At 39.9% G+C, this 26,215-nt stretch overlaps 1 protein-coding gene across 1 annotated transcript in view; it reads left to right on the plus strand.

The window, feature by feature from the left end:
- LOC126469698 (uncharacterized) overlaps positions 1-26,215 on the plus strand; it is an 894,140-nt gene that overhangs the window by 224,297 nt on the left and 643,628 nt on the right. The window contains exon 6 of the mRNA XM_050096872.1: positions 10,450-10,527. Within this exon, the coding sequence (XP_049952829.1) occupies positions 10,450-10,527 (78 nt within the window). The remainder of the gene's footprint in view (positions 1-10,449; positions 10,528-26,215) is intronic.

Consider the following 26,215-nt stretch of genomic DNA (forward strand, 5'->3'; position numbering starts at 1 on the left):
TCATCATCATCATCATCATTTAAGACTGATTATGCCTTTCAGCGTCCAGTCTGGAGCATAGTCCCCCTTATAAAATTCCTCCATGATCCCCTATTCAGTGCTAACATTGGTGCCTCTTCTGATGTTAAGCCTATTTCTTCAAAATCATTTTTAACCGAATCCAGGTACCTTCTCCTTGGTCTCCCCGACTCCTCCTACCCTCTACTGCTGAACCCATGAGTCTCTTGGGTAACCTTGCTTCTCCCATGCGTGTAACATGACCCCACCATCTAAGCCTGTTCGCCCTGACTGCTACATCTATAGAGTTCATTCCCAGTTTTTCTTTGATTTCCTCATTGTGCACACCCTCCTGCCATTGTTCCCATCTACTAGTACCTGCAATCATCCTAGCTACTTTCATATCCGTAACCTCAACCTTATGGATAAGGTAACCTGAATCCACCCAGCTTTCGCTCCCATACAACAAAGTTGGTCGAAAGATTGAACGGTGCACAGATAACTTAGTCTTGGTACTGACTTCCTTCTTGCAGAAGAGAGTAGTTTGTAGCTGAACGCTCACTGCATTAGCTTTGCCACACCTTGCTTCCAGTTCTTTCACTATGTTGCCATCCTGTGAGAATATGCATCCTAAGTACTTGAAACTGTCCACTTGTTCTAACTTTGTTCCTCCTATTTGGCACTCAATCCGTTTATATCTCTTTCCCACTGACATTACTTTTGTTTTGGAGATGCTAATCTTCATACCATAGTCCTTACATTTCTGATCTAGCTCTGAAATATTACTTTGCAAACTTTCAATAGAATCTACCATCACAACTAAGTCATCCGCATATGCGAGACTGCTTATTTTGTGTTCATCTATCTTAATCTCACCCAGCCAGTCTATTGTTTTCAACATATGATCCATAAATAATATGAACAACAGTGGAGACAGGTTGCAGCCTCGTCTTACCCCTGAAACTACTCTGAACCATGGACTCAATTTACCGTCAACTCTAACTGCTGCCTGACTATCTATGTAAAGACCTTTAATTGCTTGCAAAAGTTTGCCTCCTATTCCATAATCACTTAGAACAGATAATAACTTCCTCCTAGGGACCCGGTCATATGCCTTTTCTAGATCTATAAAACATAGATACAAGTCCCTATTCCACTCGTAACACTTCTCCATTATTTGCCGTAAGCTAAAGATGGTCCTGACAACCTCTAAGAGACCTAAACCCACATTGATTTTCATCCAATTTGTCCTCAACTAATACTCGCACTTTCCTTTCAACAATACCTGAGAAGATTTTACCCACAATGCTGATCAAAGAGATACCTCTGTAGTTGTTACAATCTTTTCTGTTTCCATTTTTAAAGATTGGTGTGATTACTGCTTTCATCCAGTCTGATGGAACCTGTCCTGACTCCCACGCCATTTCAATTATCATGTGTAGCCATTTAAGACCTGACATTCCACTGTATTTGATGAGTTCCGACTTAATTTCATCCACCCCAGCTGCTGTATTGCACTGCAATCTATTGACCGTTTTCTCCACTTCCTCCAATGTGATCCTATTTCCATCATCATTCCTGTCCCATTGTACATCGAAATCTGAAACATTACTGATTGTATTTTCACCTACATTGAGCAACTCTTCAAATTATTCCCTCCATCTGCCCAATGCATCAACAGGATTCACCAGCAGTTTTCCTGACCTGTCCAAAATACTTGTCATTTCCTTCTTACCTCCTTTTCGAAGACTGCTAATAACACTCCAGAATGGTTTTCCAGCAGCTTGACCCAAGGTCTCCAACCTGTTTCCAAAGTCTTCCCAAGATTTCTTCTTGGATGCTGTAATTATCTGTTTGGCTTTGTTTCTTTCTTCAACAAAAAAGTATGTTGGAGTAGTACAGTCACCATCTATTAAATATCTTATCATTAAATATGAAATAAATCTCAGTAATTAATTAATTAATACACTTACCCTCTGCTAATTGTTTCCAAAATACAAGAAAAAATGAGGATTTTTTGGGAAAAACAAGTGCCCATAATGAATGAAAACCCCAAAATTTTGATAAAAAATGATTAAAAGTCCTACAATTCTGAAAGGAGGTCCCAGGAATTTTAAATAAAATGGAACTGACACCCTCTTAATTTAAATTAATACCCAGAAAATACTGATATTACAAGGCACGCTCATAGTGATGCATTCATTCTCTATGACAGAAAACTTACAATAATTATTATTACAGTTGTTTCATTATGACACAAAAATTATTTAAGAAGAAAAGATAACTTTCAAAAATTCACAAGTGTCAGTTAAATTTCTCAAATTAATCAGTCCTTAAAAAAACTAGCACGCTACTGATAGAAAAGTCAGACATCAAAAGATTTATCAAAAATTAATATTAACAAACTTTCTATGAAGATTTTTCATATTATTTTTGTAATGTTATACAGAAATTTGTATTTGTGCCATATGCTATTGTGTCTGTTGCTTCAGAGGTAGCCTTATTACTTGATTCAACTTATGTGTGAAAAAACAAGCAATACAAGGTTCTGAAAACTCAGTCTGCTATGGTACACTGTTGCAAGACTTACAAATTGAATGACTGCACTGGCCACCAGTGTCTGGTTCATGAAATGTCACAACTCATTTTTTCATATGATTTTGAAGGTAATTTGGATTGCATGATTAACTGTTATGTCATTATATGGGACCCATAAAAGTAATTTCACTTTTTGAGCTGTGTAACATAATTTTCAACAACTTCATATTGTAGTACTCACTAATATTACGTCCATTCATAGGAAAATGTATTGTCAGTTTGTTTGATTGCAATTAGGAATTTTCATGTACAAACAACCGAGTAACAAGAGAGATACCAAATATACTATAATTATGTTTGAAACCTGTAACAGTTCTGTTTATCATATTGTTAGCTTGCTGTGCTATTTGCCAACACCACATCTAACTACCTTGTAATTACTGTAATTCATAAAACAAAACCTTATTATCAATGTGAACTTGAAATTCTGTTCACACTAAAAAATAATGTACTCGTATTTTAAACAGGAAACATGGTAGTAGCCCAGGATGAATGCAGTTTCAGTCTAATTGACATAAATGTAATTAGCATCATTTGTTCTTATCAGTTTACTTATTTTTCATGAAAACAAGAGATATGTAATTGTCTTTGTATAACATTCCATGCATTTCAATTGTAATCACCAGATGATAACATTTTTTTTGTAATCGGCAACAACTTCTGTAATTATAATTAGCTAATTTACACACAACCAGGGTACATAAGCACTACGAGAAATCATGGGAGGCCCAGTATGATGTAAGATCTTAAGCAGCACTTTGTGACAGTAATAAACTGTATGCCTGAAACAGTAATGACTTTTCATGTTTTTTGATAACCGTTGTGTTCTCTGGCCCATTTCCACTTAAGAAACTTACAGGAAACGTCAACTGCAGCAAAGAAATGAAATGACGATAAGTCCTGGTCAACATTTATTATTTTGAACACGCTGAGTTATGTCCACTTAATTTCAGGAACATTTATTTCAGCTACAATGTAAAAAATTCATATTTTGTAAAGACCTTTACCTTGAATTACTTTTTGTTGACAACATTTATACCCAACAAGGTAGTTACACCATACTCACCACCTGCTGCCCCAACTGATTGGTGGTCATTTCTGATGGTTACCTATATAACAAACAAGTGTTAACATTTTATTCATCATGCTCCTCTGACAGTTGTAGCCCTTTTGCATAACATTTCTTTACATTCTCGCTATTGTATCGCCTTCAATATCAGTATACTTTCAGCTCATATTTGAATTCTTTATTTAATTTCACTATCTTAAATGGTTCTTTATATATGGTGAGACTTCTTGATCTCGTATCATCCTGCTTTCATTGCATATGTGATCTGACCAAGTCACCTACCTTGTACACTATGGACTGGACAAGTCTGTCATACTGTCTCTTTCCTCTGCCTCTTCATGGGGTCAGGGATTTTCACCTGCCTTGAGATGACTGGGTGTCTGTGTTGTCCTCATCGTTTCATCATCATTCATGAAAGTGGCGAGGTTGGGCTGAGCAAAGGTTGGGAATTTGTACGGGCGCTGATAACTGCACAGTTGAGTGCCCCACAAACCAATCATCATCATTATCATTATCATCATCATCATCCACCTCATGAACTAACATTTGTTGTGCTTGCTCAGTCTTTTCATTCCATGTGATGTCATCTTTTAGTACTTTCTGCATTGTATCCCTGATCAGGCTGTCGAGTGTTCTTTGTAAAAATATTCACACTTGAGCATAACCTGTTGAGTCATGTTGAACATTGTTGATAATATCTTCAAATGTACAAGTTTACATACCCCATCTGCTGTGTCTTTTACGACAATATACTCAACGTAGTCTGGTTATTTATTTCATGACCTGTTCAGGAGTATTATATGCAGGATGATGTTGGGAAACCTTCACAGGCTTCACACTTTATTTCTCCAACATCTCTATCCACTCTTTGCTTGTGAACAGAGTGTCACTATCGCTAATAGCACATTTAGGTGCACACACATTGATGAATTGTTCTTTTGCCATCTTCTCAGCGATCTTATCCCTGTAACAGATCTTATCCTTGTAACAGATACAAGCATATGAAACAAAAGAAAAGTTTCTTAGTTACTAAGACTTGTCACATCTGCATGGGGTTTAGTATCACTCCTTGAAAAGCAACAGCCATTCTTTCTTTTCATTCTGTACATAATACTGTGTGCTTAAAACTTTATTCTTAACTTTTTTTCCTGGCATACCCCACAGCTTTTAAGTAAATTCTTTAACTATATCGCCATTTTGAAAAACCAGCAACTGTGTTAGATTTTTTCTGTGCATTTCTTTGGGCTGATATGTCCACAAGTAAGGTGTGTTTACCACACTAGCGTCTCTACACCTGGATCTGGAATTTGCTCTCTCCACTCTGCTTTACTCAAATTTGTTGTGCAATACAAAACACCATTATCTAGAAGATAAAACTCTCAAATTTTCTCCTGGCTCATACAACTATATATTCATTTAATTACTATCAGTATGCTGCCCTTGTTTTGTTCTCTTCTTATGTTTCTTGCCATTCTTCTCATTGTTCTGCTAGGCAGCAGATATGACAGTGCATTATGGTACCAGCTGTTGTATGCCTGACACATACTGTACCTTGAAATCAAAGTCTTGCAATGCAAGTGTCCTCCTAGTCAATCCTCCATGACAGTTTACAAGTGAACATGAATGAAAGAGCCTTATGGCCTATTGCAACAATTGATTTGTGTTCTGCAAGATAATATTGGAACTTTGCAAAGCGAAACAGTGCAGTTAACACCTTGTTTTGGTTACTGGATGTTTTTGTTCATTCTATGTCAACATGCGACTACCAAAGGCTGCTGTTATGATTACTCCATGCTTGTCTTCTTCTTTTTGGTACAGCTGATGATAATCCAGTGTTTCTCAGTCTAGATAAAATATTTTAGCCATATCAGGGTGCGACAGTATTGATGCAGTGTACAATTTGTCTTTAATTCTTGCGATACCTTCCATAAATTTCACCATCAAAGGCCATGCATTGTTCTTTTTCAACAGTCTGTGTATGCCTTGCTGTTCAATATTTTATCATCCAGGCAAAGCAATGTTAGAATCTTCAGAGACATAGCTTCCAGCCTGTCTGGATTATGTTTAAGTTCTTCTGGTTCAATAATATAAATATGCCCCAAAAAGTTTCTCTCTTGATGCCCAAATTCTGACATTTAGAAAACTAAGCATCACTCTGCCAAGTTCACAACTCTCTTTAAAAGTTTTACCCAAGTTTCACTTGTTACAAGAATGTCATTTATACTTAATGGGATCTCCTTCAACAAATTTTCACCGAATACTTGGTCAGGTATCCTGATGAAACCTGATGCATCCACATTCATTCTAAATGACAGCATTCTAAGCTGCTATCAGTGGCTTTTGTACAAAAACAAAAATGCAGTGTATTGTCTAGGTTCTAGACAAAAATTTAAACACTTTGGTCCTGTCACAGTCACCACTTGTAAGACTTTCGCAGTTCTGTTTATATAAAGTTTGGTATTTTACTGTCGGAATTAATAGGCATTGGACTTGAATTCTGAGAATATAACTGGAGGACAGGCTTATGCCCAAGGTACATACATCAGATTATTAAAGTTTCTAACCATGCATCTACTGACACATGCCCCATCGAAACTAAAATGAGGGAAAGTCTCTCTTAAAATTACGCAAAGTTTAAATGAACACTGAATTTATTGCTCTTTAGGCTCAAGTAAACGTCCCTATGTTCCTTAGTCACTATTCACACTGCAGTTACAATCTCAAATATTTCACAGTTCCTTCTGAGTGAGCCATTGCTGTTCAGTTTGATATGGTTGCCTGCCAGGCACTTTATTATGAATAGCAGAGTAATCATGTAGATGTAGATGATGTAGATTATCATCAAATATTGAATTAAGCTCACTTTTTCAATTAATGCACTTCCATACAGGGTCACAACCAGTGCGTGCACCTGAGGCTTGCCGTGCAGAATTGCTTAAACTGAATTCCTCCCTTTCAGTCAGAATCTGAGATTAAAAATAGCATTAATTGCCATTTACTCTGTCAGATACAGCTTTCATCTGTGTCTGTTACATCTTTAAAATAAAGAAGCAGTTTGTTTTTCAAAACCAGTGGGCAAGACAAAAGCAAAGAAGAAAATATTGTAATGATTATTCCCATAATTGTCCAAAATTGAAACTTGGTGGCCAGTAAAAAGTAATAAATACTAACAAAGAGATAAAGGGGCTGGCCAGTACTTACCTCAGCTCAGTACAGCCGATAGATACACATAAAACAGAACTGAAAATTTACATTCCTAGCTTTCGGAACTTTGTTCCTTCATCAGGGAGGAGAGAGGGGAAAAAAGGGAAGAAGGGAAAGTGGATTCAGTTACTCACAACCCAGGTTATGAAGCAACAGGGAAAGGTAAACAGGGAGGGTAGCAAGGATGGAGGCATGGTTGTCAGAGGGAAGCCAAAGATATTCTACTGTAAGTACTGTGCCAGCTTCAAACCAAAGAGGATGCATACAGAAGTAAAGAGGTATATAGTATAAAGATAAACACAACTATGTAGGATGAAAAGATGCGTGAATGGCTAAAGAGGAAAGGGAAAGAGGAGAAGACTGAAGAGTGAATGGGAGTGAGGTTGTTTAACGTAGGTTCAGTCCAGGGGGATGGCGGGATGAAAGGATGTGTTGGAGTGCAAGTTCCCATCTCCGCAGTTCAGAGGGACTCGTGTTGGGTGGGAGAAGCCAAATGGCACATACGGTGTAGCAGGTTCCTAGGTCCCTAGAATTATGCTGGAGGGCATGCTCTGCTACTGGGTATTGGGCATCTCCTAGGCGGACAGTTCGTCTGTGTCCGTAGACGAACTCCTCTATATCTTTGTTAGTATTTGTTTCACATCTTATATGAGATTTTCCATTAATCATTTAGTAAAAAGTAATATTCAAATATGTTGATGAAAGCAAAGAAATGAGTTTTCTAAATCCATTCTCAAAATTTATTTTACATTTTAGATTGCGTTTTAGCTTTTTCTATCTCTTTATTTTGATATCTGGTGATATTCCCAATCCTTTGTCCATAATTGAGCTTTTTAGCGTGAGCCATCTGTTCGCAACACATGACTTGCCCTTGCAGCTTTACCTCCACCATTACCTCTCTCATACCTTTTACACATCAGGTTTCATTTTCAGTTTCATATGCTACACTTGTTTTAAATTGGTTTCCTATACTGATTTTCCCTGATAAGTTCTGTTCTTTATTAGGTCTGTTTACTTCACTCCAAGCCAAAATACTGCTGTGTTGTACTGTGTCATTCATTGTTGTTCACATGGACCAGTGTACAGGATGGCATCTTCATCTTACATTGATCACAGTGAAAGAGAAATTTCAATGGTAAATGAGTCATTGAGCATAGAGACTATAAATATCATAGTTTCAATGACATAAACAGTGATATAAATGATAGTGAAGCTCCAGTACTTGTTCATTCTGATAATGTGTGCTTACATGATAATTCATATTCAATTGTTCCACCCATGCCTGGAGGAAAATAAAAGCAATAATCAATTGGCTCCAAAAAGAAGGAAGCACAAAAGATATTAGCGTTCAAAGTGGTATGTTAGTTTGTGTACTATTATTAGTTTTCAAAAGTAATCATACATTGAAGAAATTCTAAGTAATTGCTGTTTGTAAAACTGTTAAAAGTCAATATGTGAGAGTTATATTTAGACAGCCATGAGTCTAAATGCTTATTTCTGACTTGAAGAGAGAAGAAGGAAAAAGAAAAAATCGACTGTTTGAATGTCTGTTTCTGTCACCATTTTCTCAATGCCACATTGCAAGGGTTAATGAAACTTCCAGTTTTACACACAGAAATCGGAGTAAAACAGCTGAATTCAACAGTTAATTCCATGGTGAATAGTTAAACAGTATGGATGCTGTCACTGGAAAATGGCAAAAAAGATAAGGCACAGTGAGAAATAGCCTGTTTGAAAATTTAGAATCCAGCAGAATTGTCTGGTGACTACTTTCACTATAATTAGACCTAGTTACTGAGTGGTTTGTCTTTCATACTTGCACCATTAACAGGACAGGTCAGTGACAAATTTTCTAAACATACCATAAATTATAAAAAAATAAAAATCAGCAAACATTAATTTTCCTTTGTATTTTACCACATTACCATGTGAACCACCAGCAAATTGGTACAGTTCTTCATATGAGCCAGTGTGCCCATCTGTTGTTTGTGATAGCACATTTCACAAACAGTCTTGCATACCATCACAATATGGTTTTCTATTGAAGTTTTGTGAGAAGAAACACCACCCATTTGTTCTATACAAGGTTACATCTTGATCAGTTCCTGATTCAGTCAAGCAGTTGTATGTGTTATTAACAGCATTATATTGCTATCTTTCCTTATCACCAGTTACTTCATCCAGTGATAAGCAGTACGTTCTCTTCTTTGCATTCTCTGCAACACTTTACCCAAAACATTCCTGCTATCTCCCTATTAGCTTATTCAGTTATTGATGTTTCCTTGTACTTCTATGTATGACTTAAATGCTGGTTCAATAATTATAGAAATCATAAAGATGGCAGACATGCACATGCCTTTTATATACCAGTGTTTCAATTTACTTTGTACAACACAATTTTTGGAAAAAAAGGGAGGGTGCAGTGGTCTTCAGTATTTAATGGCAATTGAATTTCGAAACTCCCTCCACCTGCCTGAACCAACTGAGCTTAGATGGTAGAGCACCTGCCCGCGAAAGGCAAAGGTCCCGAGTTCGAGTCTCGGTCGGGCACACAGTTTTAATCTGCCAGGAAGTTTCACTACATATACTAACAAAAAATTATGTCTATCCATAATTACTCAAACTGATAATTATGTTAATTACTTCTAGATTAATTTCTGTATGTATGTAAGAAGAAAAACAACTACTTCAGATAAGTTCACTCCTTCCATCCCCCCCCCCCCCCCTCCTCCCCCCATACTACTAAGGACCTGATACTATGTAATATTTCATCAAAGCAGATATATAACTTTACACAGACCATAGCCAGCTGTCTGCATACTAGCAACATCAAGATCTCTCTGATACAGTTATTAGAGCTTTGAATTACATTCTTGAGTCCGAGTATTCTGTTAAATTTTAGATGTAGTGATTAATGTGGCATTCTTTTACTTCATTTGCACCAGAATACAAAACTTCATTTTCAACCTTTGAACCCTAGAAATGGATGACGTAGTCTCCTTCAAGGTCATACAAGACAGAAAATGATTCAGGGAAGAAGTAGGCTGTACAGTCTTAGAATGTAGCTAAAAACATTAAAATGTGAGAAGCATATGAATGATGATATATAGCTAGGTATTGCTGTCAAGAAGGCTTACTCACCTGTTGATGATTCCTCCAGTATGTATGTTGAGAACAAGGCACTGCAGAATTAAATGTTTGGACCTAGTATTTGTCAAAAGATGAGGAGGAAATGGACACAGGAAGGCTTCTAAGTAACAAAGCATCTGTAACCTTCCCAACTTGTACACTATTTTATCTTCAGGAAAGCCACATATGCTCTGATGCATATTTGTAATTGTGATAATGCACTTGGCAGTACTTAACAGAATAGGAATGTTGTTGTTGTTGCTGTTTTTTATGATGATGATGGTGATGATTTTAGGGTTCATAATCATAATTTACGTAAATTTCAACAGGTATTGTTCATTTCTGCCATTCACAAAGGCTATGATATTTGTTTGTTTGCAAAAGTAAAAAAAAATGTTGTTGATAGTTGATAGCTGCATAGTTACATTGACCAATGTTGTTTTTTCTAACAGGTGAACCATGTGCTGAACCATCTAAACAGAAGGAATATGTTGAACCAGACAGGTGGCCCACAGATCACAGTGAATTGGGTACATATTCAGTACATCTATGTTGTAGTCATGATTTGCAATTAGGTTTTCACTTATGTGATTTTTTTCTCAAATTCAGTTACATATTATTTGTCTTTCTTAGTAGGATCATTTGATTCTTTTTTTAATGAAACTGTTAGGATAAAAATGAATGTGAAATTTGGGAGCCAGCATTAATTAATTCTATACATACAAAGTTTATGTTTGAAAGTCCCTTGTTATTTAGATGATTGTATTTCAAATTATCCAGATTTCCATGCAAATGAATGTTGCATGAATTTTTGTATATGTGGCCATTTGGAGTTTAAAGGCATATTTTGAAGATTACATGGATAGACATTTATAATGAAACTTTGAGAGCATTTCTCATGGAGAAAAACTGTTTTTCTTAGTTCTTTAAAATGAACATAAACAGTCTCAACCACAAGAATCCTTTATTTTTGTGGCAAACTGTTTCGGTCAGTTATTGAGCATCTTCAGACTTCATACAATCTGCTCTGTTTGCTGAAACTGCCTACCAACATGGTATGGTGTCTGAAGATGTTCAGTAACTGACCGAAACTATTAACCACAAAAATAAAGGTTTCTTGTTGTCGGGATTCTTTATGTTCATTAATGTTTATAATGCATATTACATTGCTTTTGTGGCCTTTGTTTATATTTTGCAATAACATATTGATAGACTCTTTCATTGATTTATTTGTATGAATTACACCTAAAGTGCAAAACATGAGTAATTTTGTGAATTTGTTACAATCTGTGAACTTAATAGTGAGCTCAAGTGCCATAGTTCAACACTGTAGACATTGGTTAAAGTCAGTGTACTTCATGCCAATAAATTTAAATCGAAAAAATATCCTGTTGTTATACAATGCTGGCGCCCCATGTGTGACAGACACCAGGAAAGCATTTAAAATATTTTATCCTGGTCTAAACCACATTACATGTTTTGCCCATGTACTTCGTGTAGCTGAAATGATAGTCTAAAATTTGACAGTGTGAATATGCTAATAAAAACAGGGTAAATGGGTGCACAAAATACAGACATTTGATACTACTGACAGCATTAATTACGTAATATGCTGACTTTTTTCCAATTGAAGGTATTCTTAAATGCACCTGTCCATGTTGCTGCATTTAGAAATACGCTCCCAGGTTTAGCTTTGACACCAAACCTATTTTACATGATAATTTTGATTAATTTGTCGGTGAGAAACCATGAAGTGCCACAGATCTATGATACTGACATCTCTATTGTGTATTCTATGGAGAAGCCATAGAGTTACTGCTACCTAGATCTTTTTTTTTCCTCTCCATTTTTGGGTTGTAGATACTTTAGAATCCACCAGTGCAGCTTGTGTTAAAGATGCAGAACTAGCATTTAAGAAAGCAGGTTCAGAAATCAATATTTGTGCATTTTCCTTTGACAATAATGAAGTTGTAATCTGCAGGAGGAATCGCACACAGTTATGAAGAGGTTGAAAAATCTTTTCAGTCATACTGTGGAGAAGTGTGTGTTGCAGCTTTTAGGATAAACAAAGTTGTCACATCAAATTCTGGTTTTGATTTTATGAAGTTATAGAAAAATATCTTGTGGAAGAAGTGTAAAAGACTGTCAACTTGATCTGATTTCATCCAAAATTTCTTCACTTAAGTATGCACTTTTCACTACTTATGACATAGAAAGGCTATTTTCTGTGGACAAAAATGTTCTGTGTGGTAAACGCAAGAGCCTAAGTAAAGAAAAGTGGGAGGATTGGTTATTGTGCACTAATTTAGAAGAAAGTAGAAAAAATATACAACTGAATAATGCATATTTTTATTTATTTATTTTTTTGTTGCCTTGTGCATTTTAATGACATGGTAGTGGATGAATGCTGGCATGCAATACAATTTAATAGTGCATGAAAAATTTGGTTCTAGTAATAACATTATGACTAATTTAAGGAGTAAAGGTATTAACCCACTATACAGCAGAGATGCTAGGTTGTTGATAGATACATAAAAAAAGACAGCGAACCTTGTTAGCTTTCCAACGAAGTCTGGCACACAGTTTAATCTGCAAGTAAGTTTCAAAACCCTGTGCGCTCTCCTGCAGAATGAAAAACAGATTCTGAATGCAACATTTAAAAATTGTGTTCCTTACTCTTAATTATATATATATTTACATATGTAGTTAAAGGTAAACCTAGCATTTAACCATTTCCCTGCTTCACCCATGTATATACGAGTGGGAATTGCTATGCATTGGGTGGTACACCCGTAAATATATGGTTTCACTTTTCAATTTCATGTGCTATACTTGTCTTAAAGTGGTTTCTCATATTGGCTTGCCCTTATAAGTACTGTTTGATGCTAGGTCTTTTTACTTCATTCTAAGGGGGGAAAAATTGAAGAAGAAGAGAGAGAGAAAAGAAAAGAAAAAACTGCTTTGTTTTACTGTGTCGTTCATTGTTGTTCAAGTGATTCAGTGTACAGAATGCCTTCTTTGTCTTACGTTGGGCATATTGAAAGAGAAGTTCTGCATTAACTGAGTTACTTAACACACTAGAAAGTGAAGATGAAGATCATAGTTTCAATGATGTAGACAGTGGTATAAGTGATAATGAAGTTTGAGTACTTTTTTGTTCTGATAATGCCTGTTTATATTCATCTGTTCCATCAATACTTGGTGGGAAATAAAAGCATCAAAGTATTGCTATGGGCTTTTTAATACTCAGTTGGTGCAAGAAAAGGGAAGAATACAAGATATTGGTCCTCAGAGTGCAATATCTGTTTTTGTGTATTATTAATTGTTTCCAAAAGTAATCACACATCCAAGAAATTGTAAGTAATTGTTTTGTAAAACTGTGAAAATAAATATGTGTGCGTGATATTCAGCTACCCATGAATTTAATTGCTCATTTCTGAATTAAAGAGAGAAAAAGAAAGAAATTGACTCTTAGAAAGTCTGTTTGCTTTCCCAGTGTTGGAGGGAAAGGATTAATACAACTTCAAGTTTTAAATAATGAAATTGGTGCAAAATGCACGAATTCAACAGTTAATTCCATGGTGATCAATGAAGCAATACAGATTTAAATGACCATGTTGAAAGAATGTTCTGATTATGGTTGCATTGACTATATAGCTTCATAGGCTATCACTGGACAAAGGCGCATAAGATTTTTAAATTCAGGACCCAGCAGAATTGTCTGGCAACCTTTTGCAAAAAGGCAGTTGGGAGATATCAGACAGGCTTTAGATCAGGTAAATCAACTGTTGACCATTTACCCACCCTGAGGCAGATATTAGAAAGAACGAGGGAAAACAATATAGAAACATATCATATATTTGTTGATTTTAAAGCAGCATATGACACCATTAAAAGAAATTACCTTATTGAAGCCATGAATGAACTGAGCATACTACAACATTTTAGATGCCTAAGTTTGACTATGGAAAAAAAATGTAAAGTATGGATGCAAGAAAGTTAACACCAAGTTGTGAAACTAACTGTGGACTGAGGCAAGGGGATTTATTTATTTATTTATTGTTCCATGGAACCACATTAAGGAGAAGTCTCCATAGTCATGGAATGAGTCAATACATGAAATTATAACACGATTGTAGAAACAGATAAAATGAAATATAAGAAACATATTCAGGTGACACGTCGTTAGTTTAAATAAAGAAAATCAAGAATGTAACACTGGAATTTGCTTAATTTTTTAGCTCCTCGACAGAATAGAAGGAGTGAGCCATGAGGAAACTCTTCAGTTTAGACTTAAAAGCGTTTCGGCTACTGCTAAGATTTTTGAGTTCTTGTGGTAGCTTATTGAAAATGGATGCAGCAGAATACTGCAATCCTTTCTGCACAAGAGTCAAGGAAGTGCATTCCACATGCAGATTTGATTTCTGCCTAGTATTAACTGAGTGAAAGCTGCTAACTCTTGGGAATAAGCTAATATTGCTAACAGCAAACGACATTAAAGAAAATATATACTGTGAGGGCAATGTCAGAATTCCCAGACTATTGAATAGGGGTCGACAAGAGGTTCTCGAACTTACACCACACATAGCTCGAAGAGCCCATTTTTGAGCCAAAAATACCCTTTTTGAATCAGAAGAATTATCCCAAAAAATAATACCATATGACATAAGCGTTTGAAAATATGCAAAGTAGACTACTTTTCGTGTTGAAATGTCACTTATTTCAGATACTGTTCTAATGGTAAATAAAGCGGCATTAAGTTTCTGAACTCTCATGTATCGTTTTTAACAGAGCACTAGAGAAGGTAATAAGGACAGCTCAAATCAACACAATAGGCACAATATACAATAGAGTGGTGCAGCTTTTGGCCTATTCAGATGATGTGAATAGTATTGCAAGATAGCTGATAAAGAAACATACATGGCATTGGTGGTAACAGCAATAGAAATGGGACTGGAAGTGAACATCAATAAAACCAAATACATGCAAATAAATAGAATCTGTTAGTGAATTTGTCTATCTGGGAACATTGGGAACATCACAGAATGATATTAGCATGAAAATAAAGTGGTGAATCCACCTAGCTATTATGGGATGGCCCCATGACATAAGTCCAGAAATTTGTTCAGAAGAGCAAAGTGTTAGCTGTATAAGACTTTCATACACCCATTATTAATATACAGCTCAGAAACCTGGACACAGACACAATAATGTGAAAAGCTAATGGGATATTTTGAACGAAAGGTGTTATGCAAAATCTATGGGGCAATTAATGAAGGTGGAGCATGGCACAGATGTTATAATTTTGTACTTTACAGATTATAGAAAGGTCTTTAAATCGTAAAGTTCATTAAAATTAACTGCCTGAAATGAATCAGTCTTGTTTTTCACATAGAACATGAGGATCCAACAAGAATAGCGCTGCTTGCAAAACCCAGTGGGACGAAGAAGCAGGGAAGACAAAGACTTTAATGCTTGGATGACATAAAAGGTGATTTAAAAATTGTCAGAGGATGGAGATGCAAAATGCTGGAGAGGGAGGAGTGGAATTATGTAATTATGTCCTAGAGCAGGCCAAGGCCTATTAAGGGTTGTAGAGCTTGGAAATGGGGGGGGGGGGGGGGGGGGTTCCGTCAGAATTATCTGGCAACTACTTTCAATATAGTTAGACCTAGTAACTGGTGCTTTCTGCACTATCAGGATAACAGGATGATGAAAAATTTCCTAAATATACCATGAATTATAAAAAAAGCAAAATACCAACAAATATTAATTTTCATTTGTATTTTACCACATTATCCTGTGAAGCACCAGCAAATTTCATTTGAACCAGTGTGCTCATCTGCGGCCTGTGATAGTGTATTTCACAAATAGTCTTGTGTGCTATCACAGTATGCTTTTCGTTGGTTTTTTACTGAGAAGAAACACCACCCATTTGTTCTATACAAGGTTAAACCTTGACCAGTTTGTGCTTGAGTCCAGCTGATGTATCTTTTAATAACAGCATTATACTACTGTCTTCCTTTTTGCTAGTAACTGCATCCAGTGGCAAGCCATACATTCTATACCTTGGCTTCTCTGCAACTCTTGATCCAAACTACTCTTGCTACCTTTCTGCTAGCTTCTTGAGTTATTGGCTCTTTCATATACTTTCAAGAATAACTGAAAGACATTATAGAAATCATAAAGACAACAGATATGCTAATTTCTTTTATATATAGTGCTTCAATTTACTTTGTATGACACCCCTGTGGGTTTGGGGGTTAGAATAGGCCCAAGGTATTCCTACCTGTTGTACGAGGTGACTAAAAGGAGTTTCACACATTTCAGCCTTTATGTGATGGTCCCCTGTAGGGTTCGACCTCCAGTCTTCAAAATTTTCCCGAAGAGCGAGCCAATTGGGGAACAGTGCCTTACAAGGGACATCGTGTCCATCATCCACTGAGATCTTTAGCCCACTTTCTCATCATCGCATTGCAGTCCTGCCCATTCTCCATCTCTTGGATGAGGACACCTTCCTGGGTGCGTTTTCCACCATGCATTATGTAGTGTTGATTTCTACGTTGACGATGACCATGGACTTCTTTGCACTTGATATCCAGCACAGTAGCCAGTACGTTGTGGTGGGGCCGCCATGCACCCTGTTGGTTGTAGCCCCCTTACCACACAGCGATTGCTCTGCTGATACCTGCGCCATTAACTCCCCACATTTGCCAGGGGGTAGATGCCCATTCCCGCTAGGCATCGGGACTCCCGGAAACGGCCATCCTGCCAGGTGGCCTTGGGTGTGGCTGGGTGGCGTCCATGGGGAGGGCTCCTGGTCGGCGTGGGTGGAATCAGGGCAGATAACATGCAATGAAGCGTAGTCTAACATCTATTGCTGGTGGTGAAACATCAGCAGTCTCTAAGCGATGTTGTTGTTGTTGTGGTCTTCAGTCCTGAGACTGGTTTGATGCAGCTCTCCATGCTACTCTATCCTGTGCAAGCTTCTTCATCTCCCAGTACCTACTGCAACCTACATCCTTCTGAATCTGATTAGTGTATTGATCTCTTGGTCTCCCTCTACGATTTTTACCCTCCATGCTGCCCTCCAATGCTAAATTTGTGATCCCTTGATGCCTCAAAACATGTCCTACCAACCAATCCCTTCTTCTAGTCAAGTTGTGCCACAAACTTCTCTTCTCCCCAACCCTATTCAATACCTCCTCATTAGTTACGTGATCTACCCACCTTATCTTCAGCATTCTTCTGTAGCACCACATTTCGAAAGCTTCTATTCTCTTCTTGTCCAAACTGGTTATCGTCCATGTTTCAGTTCCATACATGGCTACACTCCATACAAATACTTTCAGAAACGACTTCCTGACACTTAAATCTATACTCAATGTTAACAAATTTCTCTTCTTCAGAAACGATTTCCTTGCCATTGCCAGTCTACATTTTATATCCTCTCTACTTCGACCATCATCAGTTATTCTACTCCCTAAATAGCAAAACTCCTTTACTACTTTGTGTCTCATTTCCTAATCTAATCCCCTCAGCATCACCCGATTTAATTTGACTACATTCCATTATCCTCGTTTTGCTTTTGTTGATGTTCATCTTATATCCTCCTTTCAAGACACTGTCCATTCCATTCAACTGTTCTTCCAAGTCCTTTGCTGTCTCTGACAGAATTACAATGTCATTGGCGAACCTCAAAGTTTTTACTTCTTCTCCATGAATTTTAATACCTACTCCGAATTTTTCTTTTGTTTCCTTTACTGCTTGCTCAATATACAGATTGAATAACATCGGGGAGAGGCTACAACCCTGTCTCACTCCTTTCCCAACCACTGCTTCCCTTTCATGCCCCTCGACTCTTATAACTGCCATCTGGTTTCTGTACAAATTGTAAATAGCCTTTCGCTCCCTGTATTTTACCCCTGTCACCTTCAGAATTTGAAAGAGAGTATTCCAGTTAACGTTGTCAAAAGCTTTCTCTAAGTCTACAAATGCTAGAAACGTAGGTTTGCCTTTTCTTAATCTTTCTTCTAAGATAAGTCGTAAGGTTAGTATTGCCTCACGTGTTCCAACATTTCTACAGAACCCAAACTGATCTTCCCCGAGGTCTGCTTCTACCAGTTTTTCCATTCGTCTGTAAAGAATTCGCGTTAGTACTTTGCAGCTGTGACTTATTAAACTGATAGTTCGGTAATTCTCACATCTGTCAACACCTGCTTTCTTTGGGATTGGAATTATTATATTCTTCTTGAAGCCTGTGGGTATTTCGCCTGTCTCATACATCTTGCTCACCAGATGGTAGAGTTTTGTCATGACTGGCTCTCCCAAGGCCATCAGTAGTTGTAATGGAATGTTGTCTACTCCCGGGGCCTTGCTTCGACTCAGGTCTTTCAGTGCTCTGTCAAACTCTTCACGCAGTATCTTATCTCCCATTTCTTCTTCATCTACATCCTCTTCCATTTCCATAATATTGTCCTCAAGTACATCGCCCTTGTATAAACCCTCTATATACTCCTTCCACCTTTCTGCCTTCCCTTCTTTGCTTAGAACTGGTTTGCCATCTGAGCTCTTGATATTCATACAAGTGGTTCTCTTCTCTCCAAAGGTCTCTTTAATTTTCCTGTAGGCAGTATCTATATTACCCCTAGTGAGATAAGCCTCTACATCCTTACATTTGTCCTCTAGCCATCCCTGCTTAGCCATTTTGCACTTCCTGTCGATCTCATTTTTGAGACGTTTGTATTCCTGTTTGCCTGCTGCATTTACTGCATTTTTATATTTTCTCCTTTCGTCAATTAAATTCAATATTTCTTCTGTTACCCAAGGATTTCTATTAGCCCTCGTCTTTTTACCTACTTGATCCTCTGCTGCCTTCACTACTTCATCCCTCAAAGCTACCCATTCTTCTTCTACTGTATTTCTTTCCCCCATTCCTGTCAATTGTTCCCTTATGCTCTCCCTGAAACTGTGTACAACTTCTTGTTCTTTCAGTTTATCCAGGTCCCATCTCCTTAAATTCCCACCTTTTTGCAGTTTCTTCAGTTTCAATCTGCAGTTCATAACCAATAGATTGTGGTCAGAATCCACATCTGCCCCTGGAAATGTCTTACAATTTAAAACCTGGTTCCTAAATCTCTGTCTTACCATTATGTAATCTATCTGATACCTTTTAGTATCTCCAGGATTCTTCCAGGTATACAACCTTCTTTCATGATTCTTGAACCAAGTGTTAGCTATGATTAAGTTATGCTCTGTGCAAAATTCTACAAGGCGGCTTCCTCTTTCATTTCTTCTCCCCAATCCATATTCACCTACTATGTTTCCTTCTCTCCCTTTTCCTACTGACGAATTCCAGTCACCCATGACTATTAAATTTTCGTCTCCCTTCACTACCTGAATAATTTCTTTTATCTCGTCATACATTTCATCAATTTCTTCATCATCTGCAGAGCTAGTTGGCATATTAACTTGTACTACTGTAGTAGGCATGGGCTTTGTGTCTATCTTGGCCACAATAATGCGTACACTATGCTGTTTGTAGTAGCTAACCCGCACTTCTATTTTTTTATTCATTATTAAACCTACTCCTGCATTACCCCTATTTGATTTTGTATTTATAACCCTGTAATCACCTGACCAAAAGTCTTGTTCCTCCTGCCACCGAACTCCACTAATTCCCACTATATCTAACTTTAACCTATCCATTTCCCTTTTTAAATTTTCTAACCTACCTGCCAGATTAAGGGATCTGACATTCCACGCTCCGATCCATAGAATGCCAATTTTCTTTCTCCTGATAATGACGTCCTCTTGAATAGTCCCCGCCCGGAGATCCGAATGGGGGACAATTTTACCTCCGGAATATTTTACCCAAGAGGACGCCATCATCATTTAATCATACAGTAAAGCTGCATGTCCTTGGGAAAAATTACGGCTGTAGTTTCCCCTTGCTTTCAGCCGTTCGCAGTACCAGCACAGCAAGGCCGTTTTGGTTAATCTTACAAGGCCAGATCAGTCAATTATCCAGACTGTTGCCCCTGCAACTACTGAAAAGGCTGCTGCCCCTCTTCAGGAACCACATGTTTGTCTGGCCTCTCAACAGATACCCCTCCGTTTTGGTTGCACCTACGGTACGGCCATCTGTATCGCTGAGGCACGCAAGCCTCCCCACCAACGGCAAGGTCCATGGTTCATGGGGGGAGGCTCTAAGCAATCATGAGCTCAATTCAACACACACAAGTATGACTCCAAATTGATCCCCTCCCTGGCCACACCACGGGAGAAATGTCAGGCTAAGGACAGCAGCAGATTTTATTCGCCCCAGTACCTTGTATTTTTGAGAGCTGATTCGGAATCTTTCATGACGATGAAGCCTCAGTTTTTTGTTGAGCATTTAGAGGACAAGGTAGGGAAGGTGGAGGGCTTGTCCAAAGTGAGATCTGGGGCAGTCTTAATCAAAACAGCATCCTCTGCCCAGTCTCAGGCGTTAGTCGCTTGTGACAAGCTGGGGGATGTTTCTGTAACCATCATGCCCCATAAAAGCTTAAATATGGTCCAAGGTATCATATTTCACAGAGACCTTCTTTTGCAGTCCGACAGTGAACTGCCCACCAATTTAGAGCAGCGAGGTGTACACCGGTGCCTTCATCTTGGCCTTTTAGGGTGATACATTGCCTGAGAAGGTCAAGGTGATGGTCTACTAGTGTGATGTAATGCCCTATATCCCTCCCCCAATGTGGTGCTTTAAGTGTTGGAAGTTCAGCCATTTCCAGCCATTTCCAGCACCACATGCCGAGATTGTGGACGCAAATCACATCCAAATACTCCATGTGCCCCACCTCCCATCTGTGTCAACTGCAGAGAGCACCATTTGCCGTGCTCACCTGGCTGTAGGATTCTCTAGAAAGAAAGGAAAATCATGGAGTACAAGACCCTGGACAGACTGACCTACAGTGAGGCTAAGAGAAAATTTGAACGCCTGCATCCTGTGCATATGACATCATCTTACGCCGCCACTACAACAGCTCTGGCACCATTAGCTCCACCAGCCCAGGGCACCTCTGAGAGCCGGAAGACTAGACCTGCCCCCTTGATGGGGGGCATTTCCCTCCCTGTTGCTCCTGCACCTCCTACTTTGGGAGCAACACCCCACCCCACCCAACCATCGGGGACATGCGTCCCCACTTCTATGCCGAAGAAGCATAAGTCTTCTTTGTCTTCTCTTGCTAGGAAGGGGTCCCTTGGGTTTGTTCTACTGTGGAAGACGAGACCCACCAGTGGCTGAAGAGCTCAAAAGCAGCTCGTCATAGGGCTTCACACTCATCCTCAGTCCCAGAGACTGAGCCAGTGAAGTCCTCCCAGCCAGGGAAACCCAAGGAGCAGCGAGAGAAATGCAAAAAGGAAACCCCTAAGACCAAAGAAATTGCGGTGGCACTCACACCACCGCTACCTACAAGCTCTGCGGCTGAGGATGGGGTGGATATTTTGGCGTCTGCTGAGGACCTAGATCTCGCCAGACCCTCAGACACAATGGATATAGACTGCTCAGGCAATAAATCAGTGTCAGCAGGTGACTCTGAGGTGTAAACTGCCTCACTGAATGTTCCATGACTTCCCAGTCTCACGATGTCATCCTCCAGTGAAATTGCAGTGGTTTTTTCCACCGCCTGGCTGAGTTACAGCAACTGTTATGCTTTACTCCTGCTGTCTGCATTGCCCTCCAGGAAACCTGTTTCCCAGCAATGCAGACCCCTGCCCTCCATGGCTATAAGGAATATTACAAGAATCATAGCGACTATAATCAAGTGTCAGGTGGAGTTTGCGTTTATGTCCTAAAGTCGGTCTGTACTGAACATGTGCCCCTTCAAACCCCTCTTGAAGCTGTGGCTGTCAGAATAAGGGTGACGCAGGAAATAACTGTCTGCAATGTATATCTTCCTCCAGATGTTGGAGTACCCCTGAATGTATTAGCTACACTGATTGATGAACTCCCTAATCCTTTCCTACTTCTGGGAGGTTTTAATGCCCATAACCCCTTGTGGGGTGGTACCATGATTACTGGCTGTGGCACAGATGTCAAAACTCTACTGTCACAATTCGGCCTCTGCCTCTTAAATACTGGGGCTGGTGGTAGTTACCTGGCCATTGATTTATCAATTTGCTGCCCAGGACTTCTCCCATCTATCCACTGGAGAGCAAATGACGTCTTGTGTCGTAGTGACCACTACCCCATCTTCCTGTCACTGACCCAGCATCAATCACGTGGACGCCTGCACAGATATGCTTCGAATAAGGCAGACTGGGGAACTTGCACCTCTGCTGTCACCACTGAATCTCCCCCACACGGTAACATCGATGTGATGGTTGAGCAGGTGACTAGCACAATTGTTTCTGTGACAGAAAACGCGATCCCTCGCTCTTTAGGGTGCCCGAGGCATAATGCAGTCCCTTGATGGTCGCCGAAAGTTGCTGAAGCAATTAAGGAGCGTCGGCGAGCTCTACAGTGGAATAATCGGCACCCTTCCCTGGAGCACCTCATAGCTTTTAAATTCCTCCTTGCCCATGTTCGCTACCTTATCGAACAACGGAAGAAGTGGTGTTGGGAGAGATACGTCTCCACCATTGGGTGTCACACCACACGTCACCTTCCCAAGTCTGGGCAAAGATCGAACGTCTTTTCAGGTACCAGGCCCCAACATCTGTCCCTGGTGTTACCATAAATGCCAAATTATGTACTAACACAAACACGATTGCTGACCACTTTGCTCGAGCCTGTGCATCGGAGAATTATGCCCCAGCCTTTAGCACACTCAAACGGCAGCTGGAAGGGAACGTCCTCTTATTCACTACATGCTGCAGTGAATCCTATAACACTCCATTTATAGAGTGGGAGCTCCTCAGTGCCCTTGCACATTGCCCCGACACAACTCCTGGGCCTGATCACATCCACAGCCAGATGATTAAACATCTCTCATCTGACTACAAGCGACATCTTCTCATCATCTTCAACTGGTGCAAAGGCGTCTTTCCATTGCAATGGCGGGAGAGCACCATCATTCCAGTGCTCAAACCCAGTAAAAACCCGCTTGATGTGGATAGCTATCAGCCCATCAGCCTCACCAACATTCTTTGTAAGCCGCTGGAACGTATAGTATGTCGGCTGCTGGACTGGGTCCTGGAGTCACGTGGCTTGCTGGTTCCACGTCAGGGCAGCTTCCGCCATGGTCGTTCTACCACTGATAATCTTGTGTCCATCAAGTCTGCCATCCAAGCCGCCTTTTGCAATGGCAACATCTGATTGCCATCTTTTTTGACTTACGTAAAGCATACGACATGACTTGGCAACTTCATATCCTTGCCACATTGTATGAGTGGGGTCTCTGGGGACCACTCCCGATTTTTATCCAAAACTTCCATACTTTCCATGTCCAAGTTGGTGATTCCCATAGTTCCATCCATATCCAGTAGAATGGAGTCCCACATGGCTCTGTATTGAGTGTCTCTCTACTTTTAGTGGCCATTAATGGTCTAGCAGCAGCTGTCGGGCTCTCTGTCTCACCTTCACTGTATGCAGCCAACTTACACATTTCGTACTGCTGCTCCAGTATTGTTGTTGCTGAGTGGTGCCTCCAGGGAGCCATCCACAAGGTGCAATCATGGGCTCTATCCCACGGCTTCCAGGTTTCAGCCACAAAGTCGTGTGTCATGCACTTTTGTCGGCATCATACCGTTCATCCGAAACCCACACTGGAACCCACACTTTATCTTAATGACCATCCACTCACTATAGTGGAGACATATCAATTCCTAGGACTGGTTTTCGATACTCGAGTGACTTGGCTCCCTCATCTTTGTGAGCTTAAGCAGAAGTGCTGGCAGCACCTCAGTGCCCTCCGTTGTTGAGCAACACCAATTGGTGTGCAGATCGCTGTACACTGCTGCCGCTCTACAGAGCCCTTGTTCAATCCTGAATTGACTATGGAAATGCGGTTTATGTTTTGGCAGTGCTTTCAGCATTGCATTTACTCGACACTGTGCATCATTGTGGGGTTCGATTAGCGACAGGAGCTTTTAGGACGAGTTCAGTGATCAGCGTACTGGGGGAGCCTGGTCTCCCTCCACTGCAGATCAGAAGTGCACAACTACTTGCCAGTTACCCAGCACACATTCATAGTTCCCCTTGGCATCCAAATTACCATCTGCTTTTCCCAGCTGCGGCAGTCCATCTCCTGCATTGGCGGCCCAGATTGGGGCTAATGATTGCGGTTCGTGTGTGGTCCCTTCTCTTCGAACTGGAGTCCTTCCCTTTACCACTTCTACTTGCGGTCCATTCACGTATGCCTCCATGATCTTGGCCTCGGCTGAGGCTTCATCTGGACCTTTATCATGGCCCTAAGGACTCAGTTAACCCTGCCACTCTCTGCTGTCATTTCCTCTCAATTCTTGATGTGTTCTGGGGCTCTGAAGCGCTTTACACCAACGGCTAAATGGCTGATGGTCACATAGGTTTAGCATATGTTCATGGAGGACATATTGAGCAGCACTCCTCGCCAGTTGGCTGCAGTGTTTTTACTGCAGAGCTGCCAGCCATATCTCATGCTCTTGAGTACATCCGCTCATGCCCTGGTCAGACATTTCTTCTGTGTGCTGACTCATTGAGCAGCCTACAAGCTATCGACCAGTGCTACCATCTATGCCCTGGAACAGTCCCACCATTCCGTGGTGTTTGTGTGGACTCCAGGACACATCAAAATCTCCGGCAACGAATATGCCGACAGGCTGGCCAAACAGGCGACTTGGAAACTGCTTCTGGAGATAGGCAACTCTGAAGCTGACCTGTGTTCTGTCTTACACCACAGGGTTTTCAAGCTTTGGCAGACGGAATGGCATAACAGCATGCACAACAAACTGCGTGTCATTAAGGAGACATTAAATGTGTGGAAGTCTTCCATTCAGGCCTCTCGCTGGGAACCAGTTGTCCTCTGCCGGCTCCGCATTGGCCATGCGTGGCTAACGCATGGTTACCTACTCCATTACAAGGACCCACCTCAGTGTTGCTGTGGCTCCCAAATGACAGTCGTCCACCTCTTGTTGGACTGCCCACTTTTAGCCACTCTGTGGCAGACTTTTAACTTTCCCAGCACCCTGCCTGCTTTGTTGGGCAACAATGCATCCACAGCAGCTTTAGTTTTATGTTTTATCTGTGGGAGTTGGTTTTATTCTTCTATGTAGGTTGTAGCGCATGTCGTTTGTCCCTCTGTGTCCTCCACCCTAGTGCTTTTAGGGTGGAGGTTTTAATATGTTGCAGAGTGACTGGCTTTCCTTTTTTATTCTCGTGGCTGGCCAGCCCTCTGTGTCCTCCACCCTAGTGCTTTTAGGGTGGAGGTTTTAATATGTTGCAGAGTGACTGGCTTTCCTTTTTTATTCTCGTGGCTGGCCAGCCACTGTAATCTGCTTTCATGTTTTACTCTCTTCTGTTTCTAGCATCTCTCTGTTGTTTTCTTGTCCTCTTTTGTTCCTTATAGCATTCTTTGCCTTTCCTTCGTTCTTGTGGCTTTTCCTTTCTTTCTGTTTTGTGTTATATGTTTCATCAGTTTTATTCTCACAGTTGTGGCATTGTTTTATTATGAACAAGGGACCAATGACCTTGTAGTTTGGTCCCTTCTCCCACCTTTAAACCAACCAACTAACCTTACTTTGTACAATCCAGTTAAAAAAGGAATCATCACTATTTAATGTCAACTAAATTTCAAAACTCCTGCAACTTGCCTCAACCAGTCAGCAGCTGGCACGTTCTGTCTTCCCTAAAGTGTTGATGCAGGTACGTGCATACAGAATAGGCTCGCGGATATGTGACTGGCTCGAAGACTTCTTAAGTAATAGAACCCTGTATGTTGTCCTCGATGACGAGTGTTTCTCAGAGACGGGGGTAGTATCAGGAGTGCCCCAGGGAAGTGTGATAGGACCACTGCTATATTATATATACATAAATGATCTGGCAGACAGGGTGGGCAGCAATCTGCAGTTGTTCGCTGATGATGCTGTGGTGTACAGAAACGTGTCAAAGATAAATGAATGTAGGTTGATGCAAGATGACCTAAACAAAATTTCGTGTGATTATTGGCAACTGGCTCATAATGTAGAAAAATGTAAGTTAGTGTGGATGAGTAGGAAAAACAATTGTAATTTTTGGATACAGCATTAGTAGTGTCCTGC

This window comes from Schistocerca serialis, chromosome 3 (genome assembly GCF_023864345.2).
Source record: "Schistocerca serialis cubense isolate TAMUIC-IGC-003099 chromosome 3, iqSchSeri2.2, whole genome shotgun sequence".
In the NCBI taxonomy this organism is placed as follows: domain Eukaryota; kingdom Metazoa; phylum Arthropoda; class Insecta; order Orthoptera; family Acrididae; genus Schistocerca; species Schistocerca serialis.